We start from the raw sequence: 20,337 nt of genomic DNA, 5'->3' as shown, positions 1-20,337 counted from the left end.
AAATAACTTTAACTCTGTATTTATATGCATGCAAAACAATCATTTAATTCACAGTCAGTGGCAGCTTAATCTTTATCTCCAATCATGTGATGAAACTAGAGTTTAAGATTGAGTCAGCAAGCAGTGTTAAAAACAGAGGAGACTGAGGCAGACACTTAAGACTGACCAGGATTCAGATTTTCTAGTCAGGAGCCTTTTGTGGGAAAGTTTTAACGCTGATCCAGGACCAGCACTTACTTCAGTCGGCACAGCTTTCATCCCACCCCGTGATTTCAAGAGGGGACGTCCCAGCTCCCAGCTTCCTGAGGAAACACAGACACCCTCATTTGAATATCCCATTCCCAACTTCTAGAAAATTCTCTTTTAGGATATATAGAGCCAGGGAAGTCTGTCACAGCCACGCTATCCACCGGACACAGCTCGGAGAAGCAACCCTGCGATAATCTGTGCCAGGTAAGGATCAGAAGATAATGGTCTTTGTTTCGCAGGGAGGAATGCGGCGACTGAATGAACTGCTTTGTTTTCATTTGTTACAGCTGCAGTTCAGCTACCCTCCATTTTAACCAGTTTGAAAGCTGCAGCTGAGATTCCTCTGTCTGTCAGAGAATACTTCTTGTATTTCTTCTGTTTCCAGTAGGGAACAAATCCTGACCTGTTATCAGAGCTGAAAGTTGTCATGCAGCTGGCAGGGTGGCGCAGGCTTTCTGCTGCTTTCATGTCAGAACTTTGACAACAGTTTAAATGCATTCAGTTCAAACAAATAAAAAAAAGGTTTGCAGGAAAGTAGCGTGCCTGCACCCAGTTTAGCTTGTCTTTCCACTAGGAAGAGTATCACTTTGACTGTGGCAAAGCTCATTGGATCAAAGCATTTTTCCCCCTCCAGGGTCGGGAAACAAACAGTGAAAAGTGCCTCATCTTGAATGAGTGGTGGGTTGACTAGATTGGCAGCTTAATATTTAATGTTTAAATTCTAGTGGTAGAAAACTTGAAACTAGAACAGAGAGGTTAGACTTTTTACTTTGCATAGAGTTTCTCTCCATGAGAATCTGCCTATATGTTCTCACTGCCTGCTCCACAGAGATTACTACATACACCTCTTGTCTTTCAGAATGAAAATCGCAGAAATGAAAACATCTCAAGGTATCACAAACATGCAATCACAGAGGAACAGACGCAGTATGAGTCTGCATGAGAAACAGTATGCCAGTGCAGCTGGTTATTCAGAGCCCGAGGCTGTGCATTCAGCCCATTGTTTGAACCAGACATTGGGTGATTTGGGTGCAGCCTACAGGCATACGCCCTTTTCTTTCTCTGCAGGAAACATGAAAAAAGTCTGCACTGTATGTCTCGCAAGACTGTGGCAAAGGGATTTCTGATCCTCGCATCTGAGGAGACACTATTAACCATTTGTATCACTTAAAATGTGTCCGGAGAAGCGAGATCCAGCTCAATCCAAGTAAACATCGAGTTTCAGCTGTTCAGCTCAGGCAGCGGTCGCTGCTGACGTGGCACCAAACATGTCTCCCTCAAACTCGGGACATTCCAGAGCTCCTGAGTGGGCTGGGTCAACTCTGCCCTGCCTCCACAGCTCCACAACCCAAGTGTAGTCGGCTCCCTGGCATTTTCTTTCTGAGATATATTTTAATAAATGAATATATTTCTGAAAATCACAAACATGCTCTTCTTCTTTTTCTTCTTCTTCTTTTTAAGTAATAATGTCATTATCGTTCTCTTTGCTTCCTCTTCACAGAGTGCAGCTGCTGTTGGAGACAGACAGGATGTGGATGACTAACATTGTAGGCCTTTGTCTGCTGGCCTTGGTGGCCTCTGCAGAGGATGTGAAGCTGAGCACCCACGCTACTGCGCTGGCTGATAAGAGCACCAACTTGGCCTTCAGGTTTGTATATTATTGATTCTGGCGCACTTGTAACGTAAAGTAATATTCTCTGTGTTTATATATAAATATGTGCATTTTTTCAAATTTCACTTTAGCCTCTACCACACCATGGCAAAGGAGAAAGACACAGAGAACATCATCATTTCTCCTGTGGTGGTGGCCTCCTCTCTGGGGCTGGTGGCTCTTGGTGGCAAAGCCTCCACTGCCTCCCAGGTGAAAACAGTCCTCAGCGCTGACAAACTCAAGGATGAGCATCTGCACGCAGGCCTGTCAGAGCTCCTCACTGAGGTAAGGAGCTTCCCTTGTTTCATAATTCCACCATCATCACCACAGGCCATAGACTCCGAGCTGTCCTTATATCACAAATTAATGGCGTACATGTGCCACTTCTTCTCAGGTGAGCAACGCCAAGACACGCAACACCACCTGGAAAATCAACAACCGCCTCTACGGCCCCAGCTCTGTGTCCTTCGCTGACGAGTTTGTGAAGAACAGCAAGAAGCACTACAACTACGACCACTCCAAAATCAATTTCAGGGACAAGAGGAGCGCAGTGAACTCCATCAACGAGTGGGCGGCCAAGTCCACAGGCGGCAAGCTGCCTGAGGTCACCAAGGACGTGCAAAACCCAGACGGAGCCATGATCGTCAACGCCATGTTCTTCAAGCGTGAGTATGGCGTTGACGCCTGACTGAAGCTCTTTGTGAGGCCAGACGCCTGTGCAGAGTTGTGACCTCGTGTCTTTTTTCCCCCCTCACAGCTCACTGGGAGGAGAAATTCCACGATAAAATGGTGGACACCCGTGGTTTCCTGGTTAGTCGCTCATTTACTGTTGGAGTTCCCATGATGCACCGCACAGGTGAGTTTCTCTCTCATCTTTCTTTTTGATCTTATTATGTCTCCAGAAGCCGATAAGCCACCCTGCCTTCAAGTACACGCACGTGATAAGATCTGCTTTGTCTGCCCCTCTCTCAGGTCTTTATGATTTCTACGAGGACACAGAAAATAAAGTCTTTGTGCTGAACATGCCTCTGGGCCAGAAACAGGCCTCCATGATCCTTATCATGCCCTATCACCTGGAGCCCCTGGAGCGCCTGGAGAAGCTCTTGACAAGGAAGCAGGTGGACACTTGGCTCAGCAAGATGGAGAACAGAGCCGTAGCCATCTCCCTGCCTAAGATCTCAGTGGAAGTCAGCCACAACCTGCAGGTAAATGTTTGCACACTGGATGGCTCAAATGCAGTGTAACTTTAGGAGTGTTAGAAAATATTACTGTGAACCCAGAGCGCTGAGCAACTTCATCTGTGTTTTGCAGAAACACCTGGCTGAGCTGGGCCTGACAGAAGCTGTGGACAAAGCCAAGGCTGACCTGTCCAACATCTCTGGAAAGAAGGATCTCTACCTTTCCAGCGTCTTCCACGCATCAGCCCTGGAGCTTGACATCGAAGGAAACCCATACGACACAAGCATCTTCGGTACTGAGAAGATGAGGAACCCCAAACTCTTCTACGTAGATCACCCCTTCATTTTCCTGGTAAAGGACAACAAGACCAACTCCATCCTGTACATCGGCAGAGTGGTTAAACCTAAAGGGGACAAAATGCGTGATGAGCTATAATGTTTAAAGTTATAAATTGTGGTGGGTAGCTTTATTATTTGTGAAATTATGGCAGGAAACGGTGCACGTGTGTAATTGTGTGGGATTTTATGCGCACGCATGTTTTGTTTTTGGTATGATTGTTACCTCAGTGGCACATTCCAATTGACAATCTGTGGACTGAATATCCGAGCTTAGAAACATTTGACTTTCCCAGGGAACAAATCTGTTTACATGGCTTCGTCTTAAGAACATGCTGGTTTGAATAATCTAAAAAAAAAAAGAACACAGACGTGCCTTTTTTAAGACTTCCACAAACAAACAGCAGTCGGCACAGCAGACAGCATGCTTATATTAAGTACGAGTCCTCTTTCACATCCTGTTTTTGCCTGTGTGTGTTCAGCTACGACCTGTGTTTGTTTTTTTTGCAATATCTTTAATGTTTAAAGAGAAAAAAGATCGATGCACAAGCTGTTTTACAGTGCCGTCTCATTCCCCCTCTCATTTTGCCTCCAGTCTGCACTGAACTGTTCCCCTGCACGAGCTGAGCTTGCAGGGGAAAGGTGGCAAAACGTCTGGTGCTTAATTTAAGTTGCAAACCATCTTCTGTGTCGTTTTCTTGCTGTAGGTATTTTCCACAAAGAATCTGTTGGAATTGTGTGATTTATGTGATCAATGTGGACCTTTTTCAATAAAAAAAAATGACGAGAACATATTTGTGCGTGGCTCTTGTCTTTGTCGAGAATCTCCTGAATGAATACGACGTGAATGCCATTCAAATATGGATGATCGAGTGCTATAGGGAGCTGAACTGGAGAATGTGTGCACGCTAGTGTTAACATCTCTAAAGGATAACAATCTTTCCAGCTGGCTGAAGGTCAAACAGTCTTCCCAGGTCTGGAATGCAGTGATAACCCTCAAGGGAATTTGGTGGACCATTTCTCTAAACACTACTAGCCTAAATAATAACACCAGTGAGATCTTTTGTTGGGATCTTCCTGACAATGCAGACTCTACATTGTTTAAAAACTGGAGTGCAGGTTTCTCATGGTGAGTGGGAAATCTAATCTCCAGATGTTTGCGCATAGCAGGATGTAGCTGCAAGACAACAGCACACTGACAAAAGAATAAACGTCTATAAATGAGCGCCTCATAGACTCTCAGTATTCCTGTAGGGCTTCTGTTTCATGCACGTCAAATACGCATTGGGACAGAAATAAAAATAAAGAATGCTACAATAAAAATCACCAGAACTTCTCATACAAGAGGACGTAATCTCATTGTGAGACACAAGTGCGTCTTCTACAGAGAAGCATGCCGCCACCTTGTGGTTGCTGAGAATAAGAGAGAGCAAGCTTTTTAAGGTGTTACAAATGAGTGATTTAGTTACTTTATATTTACACAGATCTTACACATTGCATTACAGTTACATAATATACAAGACAAATAAACATCATATAAGTTACACAATATACATTACAATATATTGCTGACTGACTTAGCTGTTGATTTGTATACTGAGCATGAATAATGCTTCTTCTATTTGCAAAACTAACATGATGTGATCAGTGGGAGAATTTGCAAAATTTATAATCGGCTAAAATATGTTTCATTGTTCAGCGTGTGAATATAAGATCACTTCATACTTAGGGCTGAGTCCAAAACATGCATCAAAAAAAGGTACGTTTCTACTAAACGACATTTTGTATCTATTTCAGTTTTTTATTTGTAAAGGTTTTCCCTTATGCAATCCGCAATAAAACTACAGTGCACAGGGACATTTCTTGCATTGCTGTATTACTTTTCTTTTTTCTTGATCTAAAAAGAAGTAAATAAGAGGTTAAAAAACAAAACAAACAAAAAAAACCCAAAATCTGCTCAGCGCTCATTCCCAAATTTTTTTGTGAAAATTTTGTGTTTTAATTCTTGTACAGGGCTTTCTAGCTCTTATGTCTGTGACAAGCACTATATATATATATATATATATATATATATATATATATATATATATATATACTTGCTAATTTAATTTGAACCGGAAGGTGGTGCTGTTCATCTGTTACTCCTTGCTGTCCTGGATATATATGTGTAAGTTATATACTGGGACCATTATCTTTTAAAGACACTTGACACATGATTACAAATTCATGTGTGTTAATAATAATTAAATAATAATAACAGTTTGGTTGGAATTTTGGTTGATGTGAATGAAAACATAATGTTTTCTCTACATTTTTGATTTTTTCCCCGTAAAGCCTGATGTATATACAGTCGACACACATACAGTGTGCCTGTGAGCAATACATTTCACAAAAACGCCTTATGTATTAAACGTGATACAAGTTAAAGCTTGTATATGCAAACTGATATTCAATGTCTTCTATTAATTCGTCAGAAGGTTGAATAATCTCTCCAGTTTTATTTATTGATGTTTTTCATTATTCAGGCTTTATAGGTTTAAAATGTCTGAGATCACTGAGAATTTTTCACTGGGTCTGTTATTGATTTTTGTTTCTTATTTGTATCGTCTTACTGAGCACCTCATCAGAAACAGAACATTAAGGTGGATTCATTTAACTAGAGTTTTGAGTGCTGACAATAGATATTAAAATGACACTGAGCACATTAGAAACAGTGACATGTTTCACTAAAGGAAGTGGCCATTTTCCTCCTCATGACAAAAAAAAGAGAGTCATACTTTTCCTTATTTATACTTGTTAAATATTTCAAGAAAAAGAAAACTGTAGGCATGGGCTTAAATGTACTTTGTCATGTGCTTCAAGACAGTAGAAAAAAACCTGATCGACCCCTTTCTTTTTTTCCTCTCATCTTGTTATTTTCATACAGTAGCAGCTTTTGCCTCAAACTTCGGATGGCTAACCAGTTTTAGAATTCAGCCACAGCTAAGTAACAGTCTTGACAACTATATTATGAGCTTTATAACAAACTAAAAACAGATAAAATCACCAGAAAAAAAGATAACATTTCATTTTGAAATAGGCGTTTGGGGCACTCAAATTTTCCAGCAAGTGAGCTTCTGATTGCCCTGTAATAGGTGACCACGCAGTGGCCGGTAGGTGCAGAGAGGAGCGAGCGAGTGCATCCATCATGAGGGAGTGGTGCACCTTCCCCGTGATTCTGGCAGCAGGTACGTAGGCAGGTAACTCTCATTACATTAGCACCGTTGTGTTTTGCTGCGCTGGCTGCAGGCAGATTAGCCGGTCGATGGACAATCCTCTTAAAGAAGTCTGCCTTAAGCCACAGTGAGAAGCTGGGTGGTGCTCTCTGTCCTCTGCGTGCCCCTCCCAGCTCTTTGTCTCTATTTGGATGGATGCTTACTCCTCCTGATGCTTTCTCCTCTCCTTTCCTCTCCTCTAGTTTTGCTTGCTCCACATTTCTCCTTCTCTTCCTTGCCTTCACAACTTTTTGTCCACCTGCCTGTTGGCCTTGCGGAAATGAGTCTTGATCTCCTCTGTCACCATCTCTTGCCAGTTGTCCCTAGTTGACACAGAGTAAGGTGTTAAAATCATGGCTGTAAATTGTGCAGTTGTCAATTTTAGGGAGTGCTCTAGGATCCACAAAAACACAACGAGAGCTGCTACAAACACAGTAAATTAAAAAAACAACAACAACAAAAAACCACCAGCCAGCCACAATGAAAACGAATGCACTAAACAAAGAGGGCTTTCACCAATCTTCTTAAGACGATACGACAAGATCAAAAGATTAATGTGGCACCGCCAGACCACAAGCAATTTGTGAGATCCAGAAATCTATCAGGGAAATTTATGTGCACAATCTCATCACGGTAGCACTTTACAGCACAACACCAGCTGGCATGCAGATCTATACCTCCTGTGTATGGACTAAGAAGGTCAAGTCTTTTTCTCTGCTTTCTTTTTCCTGTATGCAGCTATCTCCTCAGGGTTCAGCCCGTGATTGTCTTGCCTGAAGCAACATGTGGATAGTTGCAGTTTGCATGAGTGGCAGGACACAAGTTACATGTGTGCATCGCACTAATGAAAAGCAACATTTCTGAAAATATATCCGAAAAAAAAAAGATGTTTACAAGTGACTCATGAATCTGACTTCAATGGCAAATTGTGACAATCGCGCACATTTCATTATTTCCCTTTAAATTCAGCTGTTGTGACGGTGCAGTGAGCGAATGAAAAGCGAGACTCGGTCTCTTACCCTGGTTTAATCTCTGGTGGTTTTGGCAAAGGCTTTGTAAAGTTGGTTTTCCCCACAAGCCAGTATGTCTCCTCAATACCTTTACCCTGCAACAAAAAGAACAACTCAGAGCTGTGCAGTTGGTCTTTTAGTAAATAAGTAAGTCCTTCCCAAAGTGTTACCTTTAGCTCTGTCTTTCCTCGGACTTCTATTTTATAACCATCGTTAAGAGAGCGGAGGATCTTCACTGTGCTCATATTTACATGGATTCTATAAGCTGAGGATAGGATAAAGCGCATATAAAGACAATATACAGACAACAGAGTCAACCTAAACATGCCACGATGCAGCAAAGATCGCACGTACGCAGGCCAGTGGATTCCATACGAGAGGCAGTGTTCACGGTGTCTCCAAAAAGGCAATACCGAGGCATAGTCAGACCCACCACGCCTGCAACGCAGGGCCCTGCAAAATACACAACAGAAGTCCAATCATTCCATTCACTCATGGAAAAATGTCCATTACTAGTGGTGTTTTAATTTAAAGGTTGAAAGCCATGGTTTCAATTAGGAAAGTTTTAGTATCTGAGGTGTTTTACATCCCTCACTTGGAGAGAAGCATTAAGAGTCCCACCTCATAACAGAGCATGCATCAATAACAACAAATACGAGAGAAATTAAACATGAAATTGAGCGGCTGAGGCAGAGGTGGGTTGCAGTGGAGTGGACTGCAGATGTGCAGCAACTGTGGGCAAACTAAACTAGCTTAAACCATGCACTATAATGCCTGAGTTATGCTTTAGGAGCAAATAACTTAATAACATACGCGGAAATGCCTCTTAACCCTGCGGGGTAACTTTAACGTGATGCACACCTCCAAGGAAATGCAACTACTAATCAGGCTGATGCAGCCCACAGCACCTCTGATTGGTGTGGAAGGTTACAGTGTAGGGTTAGGAGGGGTTATGTTGTAAGCTATGACGTGGATTTCCTGCTAAAGGATAATTCAGGCATACAATGAGATATCAGCTGATGTGGGCTGGCATGGCAATGAGCTGTGACTGCATGTGTCTACCTGAACTAATGCTTGTCCATTGACTCTGCCTCAAGCCGAAAGCACTGCAAAGTCCACTGCCAAGACTGCAACTCTACTTACTACACAGTATATTTACCTGTGTCATAGTCTTGTTATGTTTTTTTTTAATTGTTGTGTTATTTTGTACGATGCGCCAAAGTAGCCAACATATACTGTTTCTAAATGAACAAATACGATCGGACTACTATGGGGATTCCTGTTCTAAAATCTCTTTCAGCGACGCACATTCATCTTTGGATTCTACCTGATAAGCTTGTCAGGCTGATAATGACTCCAAAGACTGCCACGCCCACCTGAGTGGATTCCTATTCGTATCCTGACGGGCACGTCCGGCATGTGTCGCATATGGAAGGTTCCCACTGAGCTGAGGATGTTCAAAGACATGTTGGCGATCTCAGCAGCATGCTTGTTGCCATTTTTCTTAGGCAGGCCTGATGCTACCATGTAAGCATCACCGATGGTCTCCACCTGGACAAATCAAGAAGTTTATTCAGTGAAAGGGCAAATCAAGTGGAAGTCAAAGGTTTCAGACCAGTAACCTCTGAAACTGGGTGTTTATCAGGCGATATTATTCCCTGACCTTATAGACATCATGGTTAGAGAGCACAGCATCGAATAGTGTGTAGAGGTCATTCAGGAGGTCGACCACCTCAATGGGATCACTGAGCGAGGAGATGGTGGTGAAACCCACAATGTCGCTGAAGTAGATTGTCACCTGATCAAAGAACTCTGGCTCCACTGTGGCACCAGTTTTCAGGGCCTCTGCCACAGAACTGGACAGAAATAGGAAAAAAAAAAAGGACGAACGAGATGATCATGGAGTAGGGGTACATTTATTTTCCAAACTTCATGCTGGCAGGATTGTGTGAGAGTGTTGACTGACGGTGGAAGCATTTCAGACAGCAGCTTCTCCGTTCTCTGCTTTTCCACCTCAAGCTCCTCTGTTCTCTCTCTGATGAGATCCTCAAGGTTGGAGCTGTACTGCTCCAGCATCCTCAGCATGGAATCGATGATATTGGTCTTCTTACCCTTGTTGATTAGCTTGAACTATTGGAAAAAGTATGGCGTCATGTTAAACAAATATGTATAGAGCTCTTTAAATAGTTTAGATGAAGTAAAGAAATGAGGCCACGAGGTCGTCTGCAAAAACGAACCCGGTCAAAGATCTCATCAAAGGTCGGTCTGCGGTCAGGCTGTTCGCTCCAGCACTGCTTCATCAGCTGGATGCATTCAAGCGGAGCCTGGTCTGGAGCCACAGTAGGACGGCACATGGGAGGAGGTTTTTTCACCTTACGGATAATCTCTAGAGAACACGGGATGAATAAATACCAAAGTTATTACAGGTGCCTAAAGCCAAACTAAAAACTAAAGCTGTTTGTAAAACAAACATTTTAATTAAGTGACATAAAAATAATGCAAATAATGCAACTAAATAAAACCTTAAATAAAAATTTTAAAATAATTGAAACAGTTTTGCAAACTTGGAAAACAAACTTAAGTAAAAAATATACAGGTAATATAATTTTACTGTTTGCTAGTTTGGTAAAATTGTATGTACATTTCCCTGATAAACCTTTGAGGGATTGTTAATTGAGACTGTGGGGGTCTACGACACTGTGAATCAAATGTACGGTGGCCCTGAGAGGCCAAAAGGACTGCAACTTAAGAAAACAACAGCAATAAGAAAAATGCTGCAAAAGCACACAAAACACAACGGAAATAGGAAAAACGAAAACAGAAATAGGAAAAAACACAAGGGAAGTGTTTCTGGGGAGACAATAACCCGATGGACCAGTTGCAGGAACCCAAAACATGGTAGGTGTGTTTTATCATGATTCATATAATACTAATGACGGATTTTTAGGCTAATAGTTAGGCTAACACACTTACCTCATCTTTTCTTTCCTCACAAAACCGATAGATCCTCCACTTCCTTTAAGTGTCTCCCAGCGCAATTCTTGGTTCCTGCAACTGGTCTGTCAGGTTATTGTCTCCCCAGAAACACTTCCCTTGTGCTTTTGGAAATCTGTTTATTCCTATTTCTGTTTTTGTTTTTCCCATTTGTGTTTTGTTTTTTCCTATTTCCGTTGTGTTTTGTGTGCTTTTGCATCATTTTCTTATTGCTGGTGTTTTCTTAAGTTGCAGTCTGTTTGGCCTCTCAGGGCCACCGTACAAATGCTTTCAAAAACCTCTGTGGATTTTCCGAAATCTAGCGTCTGACACATGTCCTCTATACAATAATAATTAAAAAACAGATCTAACACTAAAACTAATGAACTAAAACAAGAAAGAAATCAAACGGGAGACTAACTGACACTAAGCAGAATTAAAAACAAATTACAGAATACAAAACTATTATTACTTTTATCTCTATACCGACACACTGTTAACTGACTTTGAAGTGGAAAGACAGCTTTTGGTGGCAGCCAAACCAAAATCAGATATCTCTATCTTCTCCTTACTAAATAAGTAAATAACTAATTTTTTGAGTATTCTGTGATGAATACACACCTTCGGGTGGCAGTCCCAGCATACAGTACGGTGGCCCTCTCACCACCACCTCTTGAAGAATGATAGAAAAACCGTACACGTCTCCCTTAAATGTCCCTTTGCGAGAATTTGCAAGGTCGCGTAGAAACTCTGGTGCTGTCCAAAAAAGTTCTAAGTACAACAAAGGAAACATTTAGATTCTGGCATTGTTTCAATAAAGTATATTGAGTGTAAAACACAGCACAGCAAACAGTACCTTCAGGTGGGGGCTCTTCTAAAGGAGCTTTCTGAGACTCCAGCAGCTCATTGAAGCCATAATCAGTAATCTTGAGGACAAAACGGCCGTCTACCACACAGTTTCGGGATTTTAGCCTGCCGTGGGGGAAGTCCCTGTGGTGAAGATATTTTATACCCTAGAAAGATTCAGATGCAAATCACACTTTGATTCAATCATAAAGAAACAACTAAAAACACTTAATAAAACTCTTGCTGTTTTCTTCCCTTCAAAAAATGGCAAGCGGTTCTTTTCTAAAAGACTTTTTTTTTATCACCTTGATGAGATCGAGCATGAGGGAGGACTTGAACATCCAGTCTAGTTTAACGTCCTCGTTCCTCAGCAGGTCCTGCAGACTGCCCCTCGAGCAGTGCTCCGTCACCATCGCAAACATGGAGCAGTCCAGAAAGAAGCCCAGGAACGGATTTACGTTCTCGTTTCTCAGGTCCTTCATCTGAGAAAAGTAGCTGCAGTTTGTTAAGATGACCAAAAAATCATACACATTTTTCAGTCTTAATATTTGCAGGAATTACACATTCAGGTTTTTTTTTCTCATTCCTCATTGGGTCACACAGGAGAGAACATGTCACCTAAATATTGTGTTGAAATGACACATGACAATAACACTGTATAGTTTATATTTGTATTTGTACCATTTTATAACACAATATTTTGCATTTATATTTTGTATATTTGTATATTTGTATACACTCTATTTTGTATTGTATATATATATATATATATATATATATATATATATATATATATATATATAGTGGTGTCAGAGCACAATGTCTTGCTATATGCCCTCTGTGTATGCTGTTGACCAGGAGCGTCACATTTCATCTCTCTGTATATCCATACTGGGCGGAGACAACAATAGAGTTCAGTCTGACTTTGACGTGCAGTCCTCTGACTCTAACCCTAACTTGCTCTCAGATCACTCTCTTCCACAAATTGTCATAAAAATCTGTAAAAATCTGAAGACACAGTAAGCAGAACATGTCTCCTGAGGCATATTAATATGCATTTACGTGACATTAGTTGGACATGCTGCTCTACCTTCATGAAAATCCTGGAGGTGCTTTGTTTTACTTCGTTGAAGTGGCCCTCTTCGAATTTCTTTAGCCAAACCCAGTCGCCCTAAATGCAAAAGCATGATGTTATTATTATATGAAATTAAACTTTTGCATTGATAGAGTCACAAACGGTTCTTATTTAGTCAACCTCCTTCCACTAAAATGTGTTATTTTTGTATATAAAGCATCTTGAGTCACTGGCCCAGACATTATGTTACACAAGGATCTCCCTTACCTTCCTCACTTACTCACCAGCTTATGTTAAGAAGCTTTAGTGAATATTTGATGTAAACTCAGCTTACCTCGTACACAGCTACATTAGTGGTCTCATGAGTTTCTGTTTGCATGCTATTCACAGAGTGTGAGGGGTCTGCAGATTTCTCCTCCAGAGCGCTCCTGGACTCGCTCAGATCTTCTAAAGTGATTTTCTGCATGACATCAAACACCATTTAAAGATTTATTAGAAATGAGAGCCATGCTGTGCTCGGCAGACAATAAATGTGACGATGTGGAAAACGCACAGATGATGGAACGGTGTGCTTTAGTCTAATTTAGTGATGACTTACCTTTTTGCTAAGCTGAGGGTTGATAAAAGTGAGATCCTCTAAGGTCAGGAGGATCCGATTGGGACCTCTGACCAGCTGGATCTGATGAAGTCTCCTCCTGCCAAAGTGATTTTACAATAGGTAAACAGCACACATACAACAAATTCCCTGAATCTCAGAAACGATACGGGGGAAGTAGTGATGTCTCTTTGTCTTTTTTGTCTTTTTTCTTCTGTTTTGCTACAAATTTATATTCCCTGCTGTCATGATTTAATAAGTAAAAATAATAGTGGCTTGAACAAACCCAAATTTTCACCATTTTATCTAAAAAAGGAGAATGCTTATAGTTTTTCGAGTCGATTCTTCTGGTGTGTCTGACTGCCTTTAATCCAGAGATGAGCTCTAAGTTAAAAGTACATTTCTAATTCTCAAGCTTTTATACATGAGACATGTCTTCTCAAGTAAAGAGGCATAATATGTGATTCTGGAGCTGATATTAGTTATTGCCCACATCATACCACATGGTATCGATCACACTACTTCAAATCTCTGAATATAAGCTTGGAAGGGGGAGGCATCGTTGAAAAAAAAAGAAAAGACTTTGTGTATTTACCTGATATAGAGAATTACTGTGAGCCCCGCAACAGCCAGGGAGAAGATGACTGCTAACGCTATTATGATGTAGGTGACCTCCACACCTAAGGACCATAGTGGTATGCATTAGACTGATAAAGACAAAATGTAGACTTGGGTAAACTCGCACCTCTTTACACAAACACACCAGAGCCTCATACCTCCTGTGCAGATGATGCCTTGGTCAAACCAGCAGCTGGAGTCAGAGGGAGGAGGGGACCCTCCGGGGAAATTTATGGACCTCCCTGCAAAACGGAGTGCCCCTGATGTTAGGTCCACTACATAGGTCTGGTACAGCTTGCTGCCCCTGTTATCAGAGTCCAGGATGATGTAGTTGGTCTTAACACTCCCAGAGGTGTCCACTTTGACCTCCTGGTTGAAGCCATTAAAAGTGATGTTCCGCTTGAAATACGCCAAGTTCGACCCTGACAGCTGCATGCCTGCTTTCCTGACATTTTGGATGGACTTGGCCAGCAGGTAGATGCTGTTATAGATGGTCCCAAACAGCGGATGAACCTGCAGGTTCAAGCGAAGGCTTAGCAAGGTTGTAACAGAAAACCTGACGGGCATTTACAGCTGCTAAAAGGGATATTTTATAATTAATATAGAAAATCATATATTATTATTAAAAGCATGTGATTATGTTTTTCTATAATATGCGTGTGGAGACAGCAGGAAACATTATAACTGTCTAATGACTCAGCCTTTGCACCAATAAATGTCATGATATGCAACAATGTGTGATGGAATAACAAACAAAGAGGACATTGTGAGTGAAATCAGTTGAATTGGCTTCCTACCTGCTCTGGCTCCATGGGCAGCGTCACTTCTTTGCTTCTCTTGGCCATAGCAAACGCCTCGTTGAAGGACAGCGGCTCCGAGGCCACTGTGATAGTGAGCACAGCATCGTAGGCCTCTCTCAGGTTGCTGCTGTTTTGCAGAGGGAGGTAGGAGACGTTCATGTAGGGCACGCTGTAGAGCAGAGCGTCGTAGGGCACAAACACATACTTCCCTGAAGTCAGACCCATCTTGCGTGCTGTGAGGAGAAAAGTAGCCTGCTGCTGACCTCCAACCAAGACTGAGTGCATGCACATAACGATGACTGAAATGAAGAGCAAAGACACAAAGCATTACAAATTCCTTATATGTGGTGCACTAACAGGACTATTATGAACAAATGCTGTGTTGGGGAAAAGCACCTTATTTTTATTGAATGGAGAGAGAGTGTGAAATATCTTAACTGCAGTAAACGTGCCAGAAATTTAAGAGGAAATGTCTGAAACCTTTGCGGCTTCTTATTGTCAAAATAAAAGTCTTTAAAAAAAAGCAGACTAATTAAATTGGTGCCACTCTTCGCTTTAAGCACGAGGTCAAACCTGAGTTATCTAAATGGCGTCCGGCTCAGGTGTTGGAGAACAGCTGAGGTGTGGCAGTACTCTGGTTGGGTGATCTATTGGTTTGGCATTCTGCAAGTTGCTTTAATGTCAAATGATGTTTGCTCTCAGTGTTTTGTAACAAAAGTTGGTCAAAGCAGGGGTTGTTTGATTGTTAGAGGTTTCTCTGTGTTATTGTAGGGACTTTGCCTTACAATATTAAGTGCCTCGAGGTGTCTGCTGCTGTGATTTAATAATAAAATTGAACTGAAAATAAATAAATAAATAAATCAGTGGCCACTGTTATTTTGAGACCTCGTTTGACTAAACTGAGCACACGAAATGTCCTTTTCTTAGAAAATCTCCCCTTTGGGCAAGAATATTGGCAGTAAGCGAAAGATAACAGATAGAGCTCCATTACCAGAGAAAGAGAAGAGTATGCTACTTATTTACACTGTCGTGTTTTACTGCTGATTTTATATAACAAATATAAATGCATGGCCAAAACATCAGAGCCTTTGCGCGTTAGAACCATACCACAATTTCACAACTTTAACACAGCACAGATTGTACCTTGGGTGCTTTTCTCCTGTCCCTCCACAGACTGCATATAATCATCTATGCGCCACTGTTTTTCTCACACACTCACCCCTGACACCTCCTGCATCCTGGATCTTCCTCATCGTGCTCTCCACCTCCGTCTCATTCACGCCCATAGATCCGACGAGTCTAACGGGAAGCCCCTTGCTCCTGAGAGCAGAAGCAACCCTCACTGCCGTGTCTATCCAGATGTCCTCATTGGATGACACTACCAGGACGCTGGCCCATCTGAAGTGTTTCAACACTACGAACAACACGTCGGTGGGAAACGGCACTGTCCTGGTAAAAGTTGGGTATGCCGTGGTGCTCTCCAGCTCGTAGGCGACACAACCATATGAGAAGAGAGCCTTGTCCCAGTTCCTGGCGAGCAGAGACGCTGCGACACAGTATCCGGGGTTGGTGGGGCCAACTAGTCCGTCTGCTATGCCCTCGTAGTAAATATATGCCGTGAGCGCTTTCGAGGTTTCGCACGGCTCTTGGACGATGATGAAGTCCATTTTCAGGCCCAGATCTAGAGCGGCGTCCCCGTTTATCCTGCTCACGGCGAGCCTGGCCGCCGCAGCAGGCAGGGCCTTGTAAAAAACAGGGTCGCAGTTCCAGGGCCCCAGGACCCCCACTTTGAATATCAAACAGCGGACGCAGCAAGGGAACGTCAGCACTCCCAGCAGGACCCATAACAGAAAGTTGTAAAAGGACAGAGCCGGTAAGGTGTGTCTGTTTTTAATTACGGGCACACACGAATGGCTGGACTCCCACAGCGGCCATCTGAAATTTGGAGCAATATGTTGCATTGTCCTCCCACGGTGACCAAGATAGTGAAGCCTTGCGTTCACTATCAGTTATCAGTCACACCTCTGACACCTGCAAACCGGGGTACAGACACAAGTCTCCATTTTGCCCAGTATTATTTGAACGTTCACAGATGTTTAAGCACAACTGAAGCACTCACCACATGTCTGTAACAGCATCAGGACAGGGTCCGATGAGACAATCTTACAGATACCCACTCGGATCTGCGTTCTTTCTTTTCTTTTTTCTTTATTTCTGTCTTCACACACACTCGCCAACTAACCATCCCCGAAACCTTTACCTGTTTGCCCCGGTGTCGCTCTGATGAAGACACAGGCCGGTCATCGTGTCGGGATTACGGGCTGAAAGTGTCACGAAAAGCGCCTAGATGGGGGTGTGGAGACAACTTTAGCACCCTGGAGAGCTACTTACGTCCTGCAGTCAGCGTCTCTGAAGGCTCCTGCGCGTTTCCACAAACAGCTCTGTTCTCAGGCAACATGTCTCTTAAAAAAGGACGCAAACCCACTCGTGTCTTTTTTTTTTTCTTTAGCGTGTAAATGTGAAAAGAAAATTAGATGTATTCCAGATCGAAGGTTTTTTTTTAAAATCCTTCACTCCTCCTTTCGATAAAAAAATAAATAAAAATAAAACGCAATTTCCCTCCCCCAAACACTACAACTCTTTGGTTTTGTAATAATTTAAAGGGGAAATGATTTAGTATGTTAGTATAGGAGGTCAGTATCAGCTACAGGCCCAATCAATCAAATCCCTCCAAAGTGACCCGGGACCAGTGTTACTCACTAATCCATTTTCAGTGAGGCACAATATAAGAGGATTGACAGCAGGCCTTGGCGCACTCTGAAAGCCTTGCTGTGGTCCAGGTTAGGCCTTTTTGCCTAGAAGTGTAATAACAAATTCATTTTTCCTCATTCTTCGTATAAAAGAGAAAAAGTAGGTCCTCCGTGTGCACACAGAGACAAACATTTAGCAAGCAAACGGGTCATTATCAAGACAACTCAGCCAAGGTGCACCGAGGCAAGTGAACAGCGCTTTAATTGGCCTAATGTGCGCACGGTGCAGCTTGGATTAAATGAATTTGAACTCTGGCGAAGTGGGAGTAATTAGAGTTAACAAGGGCTTTCCCTGCAGGTCTCACGAATTCTGCCTGCGTCAGTCTTTTTTCGGTCTTCTATCACTGGTGAAGCAGCCTAAGCCTGGCAGAAGCAACTGGTCGTCACCACATCCACACACGAAATATGGAGAGGGTGGATGAATGAATACAAACAAACAAACCAACCAACGGTGGTTGTACATAAAACATCATCACATGACTTTTCATGAACAGCCCGGAATGGGGAAAACCAAAACCATATATATATATATATATATATATATATATATATATATATATATATATATATATATATATATATATATATATATATATATATATACTGCACACACATAGAGCTGCAAAGTTGAGTCCACCTTTGTTGACCCATATCCCACATAAGCTGAAGAGCCTCTTAAACGTAACACCTTGACAACGCTGTCCTCCATCCAGGAATAGAGAGAAGAAATGATGACACAGCGCAAAGTCCGTCCAATGAACAGCGAGCACAGGTCTGCTTCTGAGTGCAGCTCTGTGGGACACAGTAAAGCATCTGCAAGACAATAAACTGACAACCAAGTCAAAATACACAAATACACACGTAAATAAATATCAGCACAGTCAGACGATACGTCTCCTCACGAAAGATTCTCACAATATGCAGTGTGTGCAGAGAAAAACGGAAATGCAGTGTGGGCACGAAGGAGAAGGATGAATAAACATGCCCTTGGACCGATAAAATAGAATAATAAGGAGACAAGTAATGGAGACACCAGGGAGGAGAGTATTTTCAAAGGCCTTGGACTTTTTGCGTCGTCCAAGGCACAGAAACTCCCACTAACAAGCCAAACACTGCCTTGAATGCTTCGTATGCTAAAGAAGTTGTTCTGAGTTTTAGGAGCTCTGTTCTGTCATGCCAAAGTCTTCATTTAGCAAGGTAAAGTACAATTCTCTTTTTAAGGGAGCAAAGTTATATTTAAGTGATGGGGTCAGCAAAACTGCAGCTGTTGTATGTAGACATTGAGGGTTCTCGGGAGAGGCCGTGCTAACACCTGCTGCTCTCTGGCAGCAGCACCATGCTCTCCCTTGTTTTAAACACACTTTAGAGCAACACGCAGCAACACTACACTTGAGCGGGAGGAGGAGGGTATGGGGTCTTAACACACCCCCGTTCTCTGCTAGCCATCGGGGCGGGGGGGCTGGGAAGAGATGCTGGCTGTCCGATTGGCCTCCCTGCTGCTGCGGAGCCTGGGGCAGTCTGCTGGCCTCCACCCCGGAGGGAAGGGTAACATCTCTTGGGTCTGGGTGCCGTTTCCCCCTCTGGGGGCGAGGATACCTGGACCCGGGGTATAGAGTATGTTTGGGGAGTGTGATTGTGTGTACATGTCCATTTACGTTTATTCCTACGTTGGGTGAGTGCTGAGTGTTTGTATATGTGTGCATGAGGGTGGGAATGCATGTCTGTGTCTGTGTGTGCCTGTTTGTCTGTGTCTATATGTCAGGTCGGGTCTTAGACTCCACCTCTCTGGGAACTCCCAGGCCCTCCAAGTGTGGAGGCCTATCTCCCCTCACCACACTCCCTGCCGGTGACTGATGCCCTCAGGGGTCGGTGCATTGTTGGTTCTTGGTGTCTGGGGCTGGGCGCTCAGGTCATGTGCCGGCTCACTCCCGGTGGCTACTTGGCGGGGCCTGGCGCCTGCTGCTCGGTCAGGCCTCTTCCGGGGCGCGGAGGGCCCTCGGGCCTCCGGCCTCTGTGCCTGCGGCTCGGTTCACTCTGGCACAGCTGGCTGCCGGCGGAGCCGGCGGGCACGCCGGTGCAGCCCCCTCTAGTTTCTGCCTGGCGGCTACTGGGTGACCCCTCGTCTGGGGATCCTCAGCCCTTCCCATGAAGGTGGCACGGATGCCCCTCCGGTGGTCCTCCTTGGGCTCTTGCACTCTGGGGCCTCTGGATGTCTGGGGCCTGGATCTCCCCCATGCCTGCTTCATGCCCTGGGGGACAGGGCTATGGCTCTCTACATCCTCTTGCAGACCATTACATGGGGAAACCATTTGAATACAAGCGCGCCGATCCACACAGGTGTGCACACAGGTGTTTGCTGTTCGTAGACTTGAATCACACCTTTCTTGGCTGCTTCTTCAAAGCACATTGTGCGCTGTCTGTCCTGCGTGCTGCACAACAACGTTCAATATTTGGTATTTGCTGCTGTTTACACTTAGCTAGATTAATGCGATGGTGTTGTGTATAGTATGTTGCTTTGTTTTGTTTTGTTTTTTTGCTTGTTTTCTACTCTTTTTCTCTCAACAGGTGATCCCGGAGATATTTTTTTCCCCCCCCTTTCTCACTGTCCCTCTCCCCTTCTGTTTTTCTTTTCCTTCCTCTTTCTTTCTCCCTTTCCTATCCTTCACTCATGTCTGTCCCGTCTGTAACAACTGAAAATAAAATAAAATAAATAATAAAAACAAAGGTTGATCAAATGGACCAATACGGCAATGCCATGATGATCCATTTGGCAAAATAAATCCATTGGGTATCCTTGTTGGTCTTCAGACAACAATTCTGACGGCTAAAGAACCAAATGGGACAGGCAAAAAAACCCAAAAAAAACCAAAAAAAAAACTGCAGCTGTTATTTTCTGTGATTAAAGTGAGAAAAAATGAATAAATAAAATAATAATAAAAAAG

General features: G+C 43.0%; 2 protein-coding genes across 6 annotated transcripts; one reads left to right on the top strand and one right to left on the bottom strand.

Moving 5' to 3' along the window:
• Window positions 1–294: 294 nt before the first annotated feature.
• On the top strand, window positions 295–4,208 carry serpinh1b (serpin peptidase inhibitor, clade H (heat shock protein 47), member 1b). 4 transcript variants are annotated; one of them, XM_006804670.3, is made up of 8 exons: window positions 306–453; window positions 1,109–1,140; window positions 1,751–1,897; window positions 1,993–2,185; window positions 2,295–2,565; window positions 2,658–2,756; window positions 2,873–3,105; window positions 3,212–4,208. In XM_006804670.3, the coding sequence occupies exons 3-8, from the start codon at window positions 1,779–1,781 to the stop codon at window positions 3,512–3,514; spliced, it is 1,218 nt and encodes a 405-aa protein (XP_006804733.2). In that variant the 5' UTR covers window positions 306–453; window positions 1,109–1,140; window positions 1,751–1,778; the 3' UTR covers window positions 3,515–4,208. The 4 variants fall into 4 exon arrangements, with proteins under 4 accessions (XP_006804732.2, XP_006804733.2, XP_087707041.1 ...); XM_006804669.3 differs by lacking the exon at window positions 1,109–1,140 and having other exon boundaries at window positions 295–453; XM_087850915.1 differs by lacking the exon at window positions 306–453 and having other exon boundaries at window positions 489–1,140.
• A 2,592-nt stretch (window positions 4,209–6,800) lies between these two features.
• Window positions 6,801–17,193, bottom strand: gucy2f (guanylate cyclase 2F, retinal). 2 transcript variants are annotated; one of them, XM_006804666.3, is made up of 19 exons: window positions 16,705–17,193; window positions 15,805–16,616; window positions 14,583–14,884; window positions 13,944–14,298; window positions 13,763–13,847; window positions 13,171–13,267; window positions 12,907–13,032; window positions 12,588–12,668; window positions 11,803–11,979; window positions 11,508–11,664; window positions 11,273–11,422; window positions 9,916–10,064; window positions 9,645–9,808; window positions 9,342–9,534; window positions 9,055–9,229; window positions 8,033–8,131; window positions 7,849–7,943; window positions 7,688–7,773; window positions 6,801–6,991 (listed from the first exon to the last, which is right to left on the bottom strand). In XM_006804666.3, the coding sequence occupies exons 2-19, from the start codon at window positions 16,544–16,546 to the stop codon at window positions 6,910–6,912; spliced, it is 3,315 nt and encodes a 1,104-aa protein (XP_006804729.2). In that variant the 5' UTR covers window positions 16,547–16,616; window positions 16,705–17,193; the 3' UTR covers window positions 6,801–6,909. The 2 variants fall into 2 exon arrangements, with proteins under 2 accessions (XP_006804729.2, XP_006804728.2); XM_006804665.3 differs by having other exon boundaries at window positions 7,688–7,943.
• Between the last annotated feature and the right edge of the window lie 3,144 nt (window positions 17,194–20,337).

Source organism: Neolamprologus brichardi, chromosome 14 (assembly GCF_056152115.1).
Source record: "Neolamprologus brichardi isolate AB-2024 chromosome 14, ASM5615211v1, whole genome shotgun sequence".
Taxonomy (NCBI): Eukaryota; Metazoa; Chordata; class Actinopteri; order Cichliformes; family Cichlidae; genus Neolamprologus; species Neolamprologus brichardi.
This window is presented reverse-complemented; position numbering and strand designations above follow the sequence as displayed.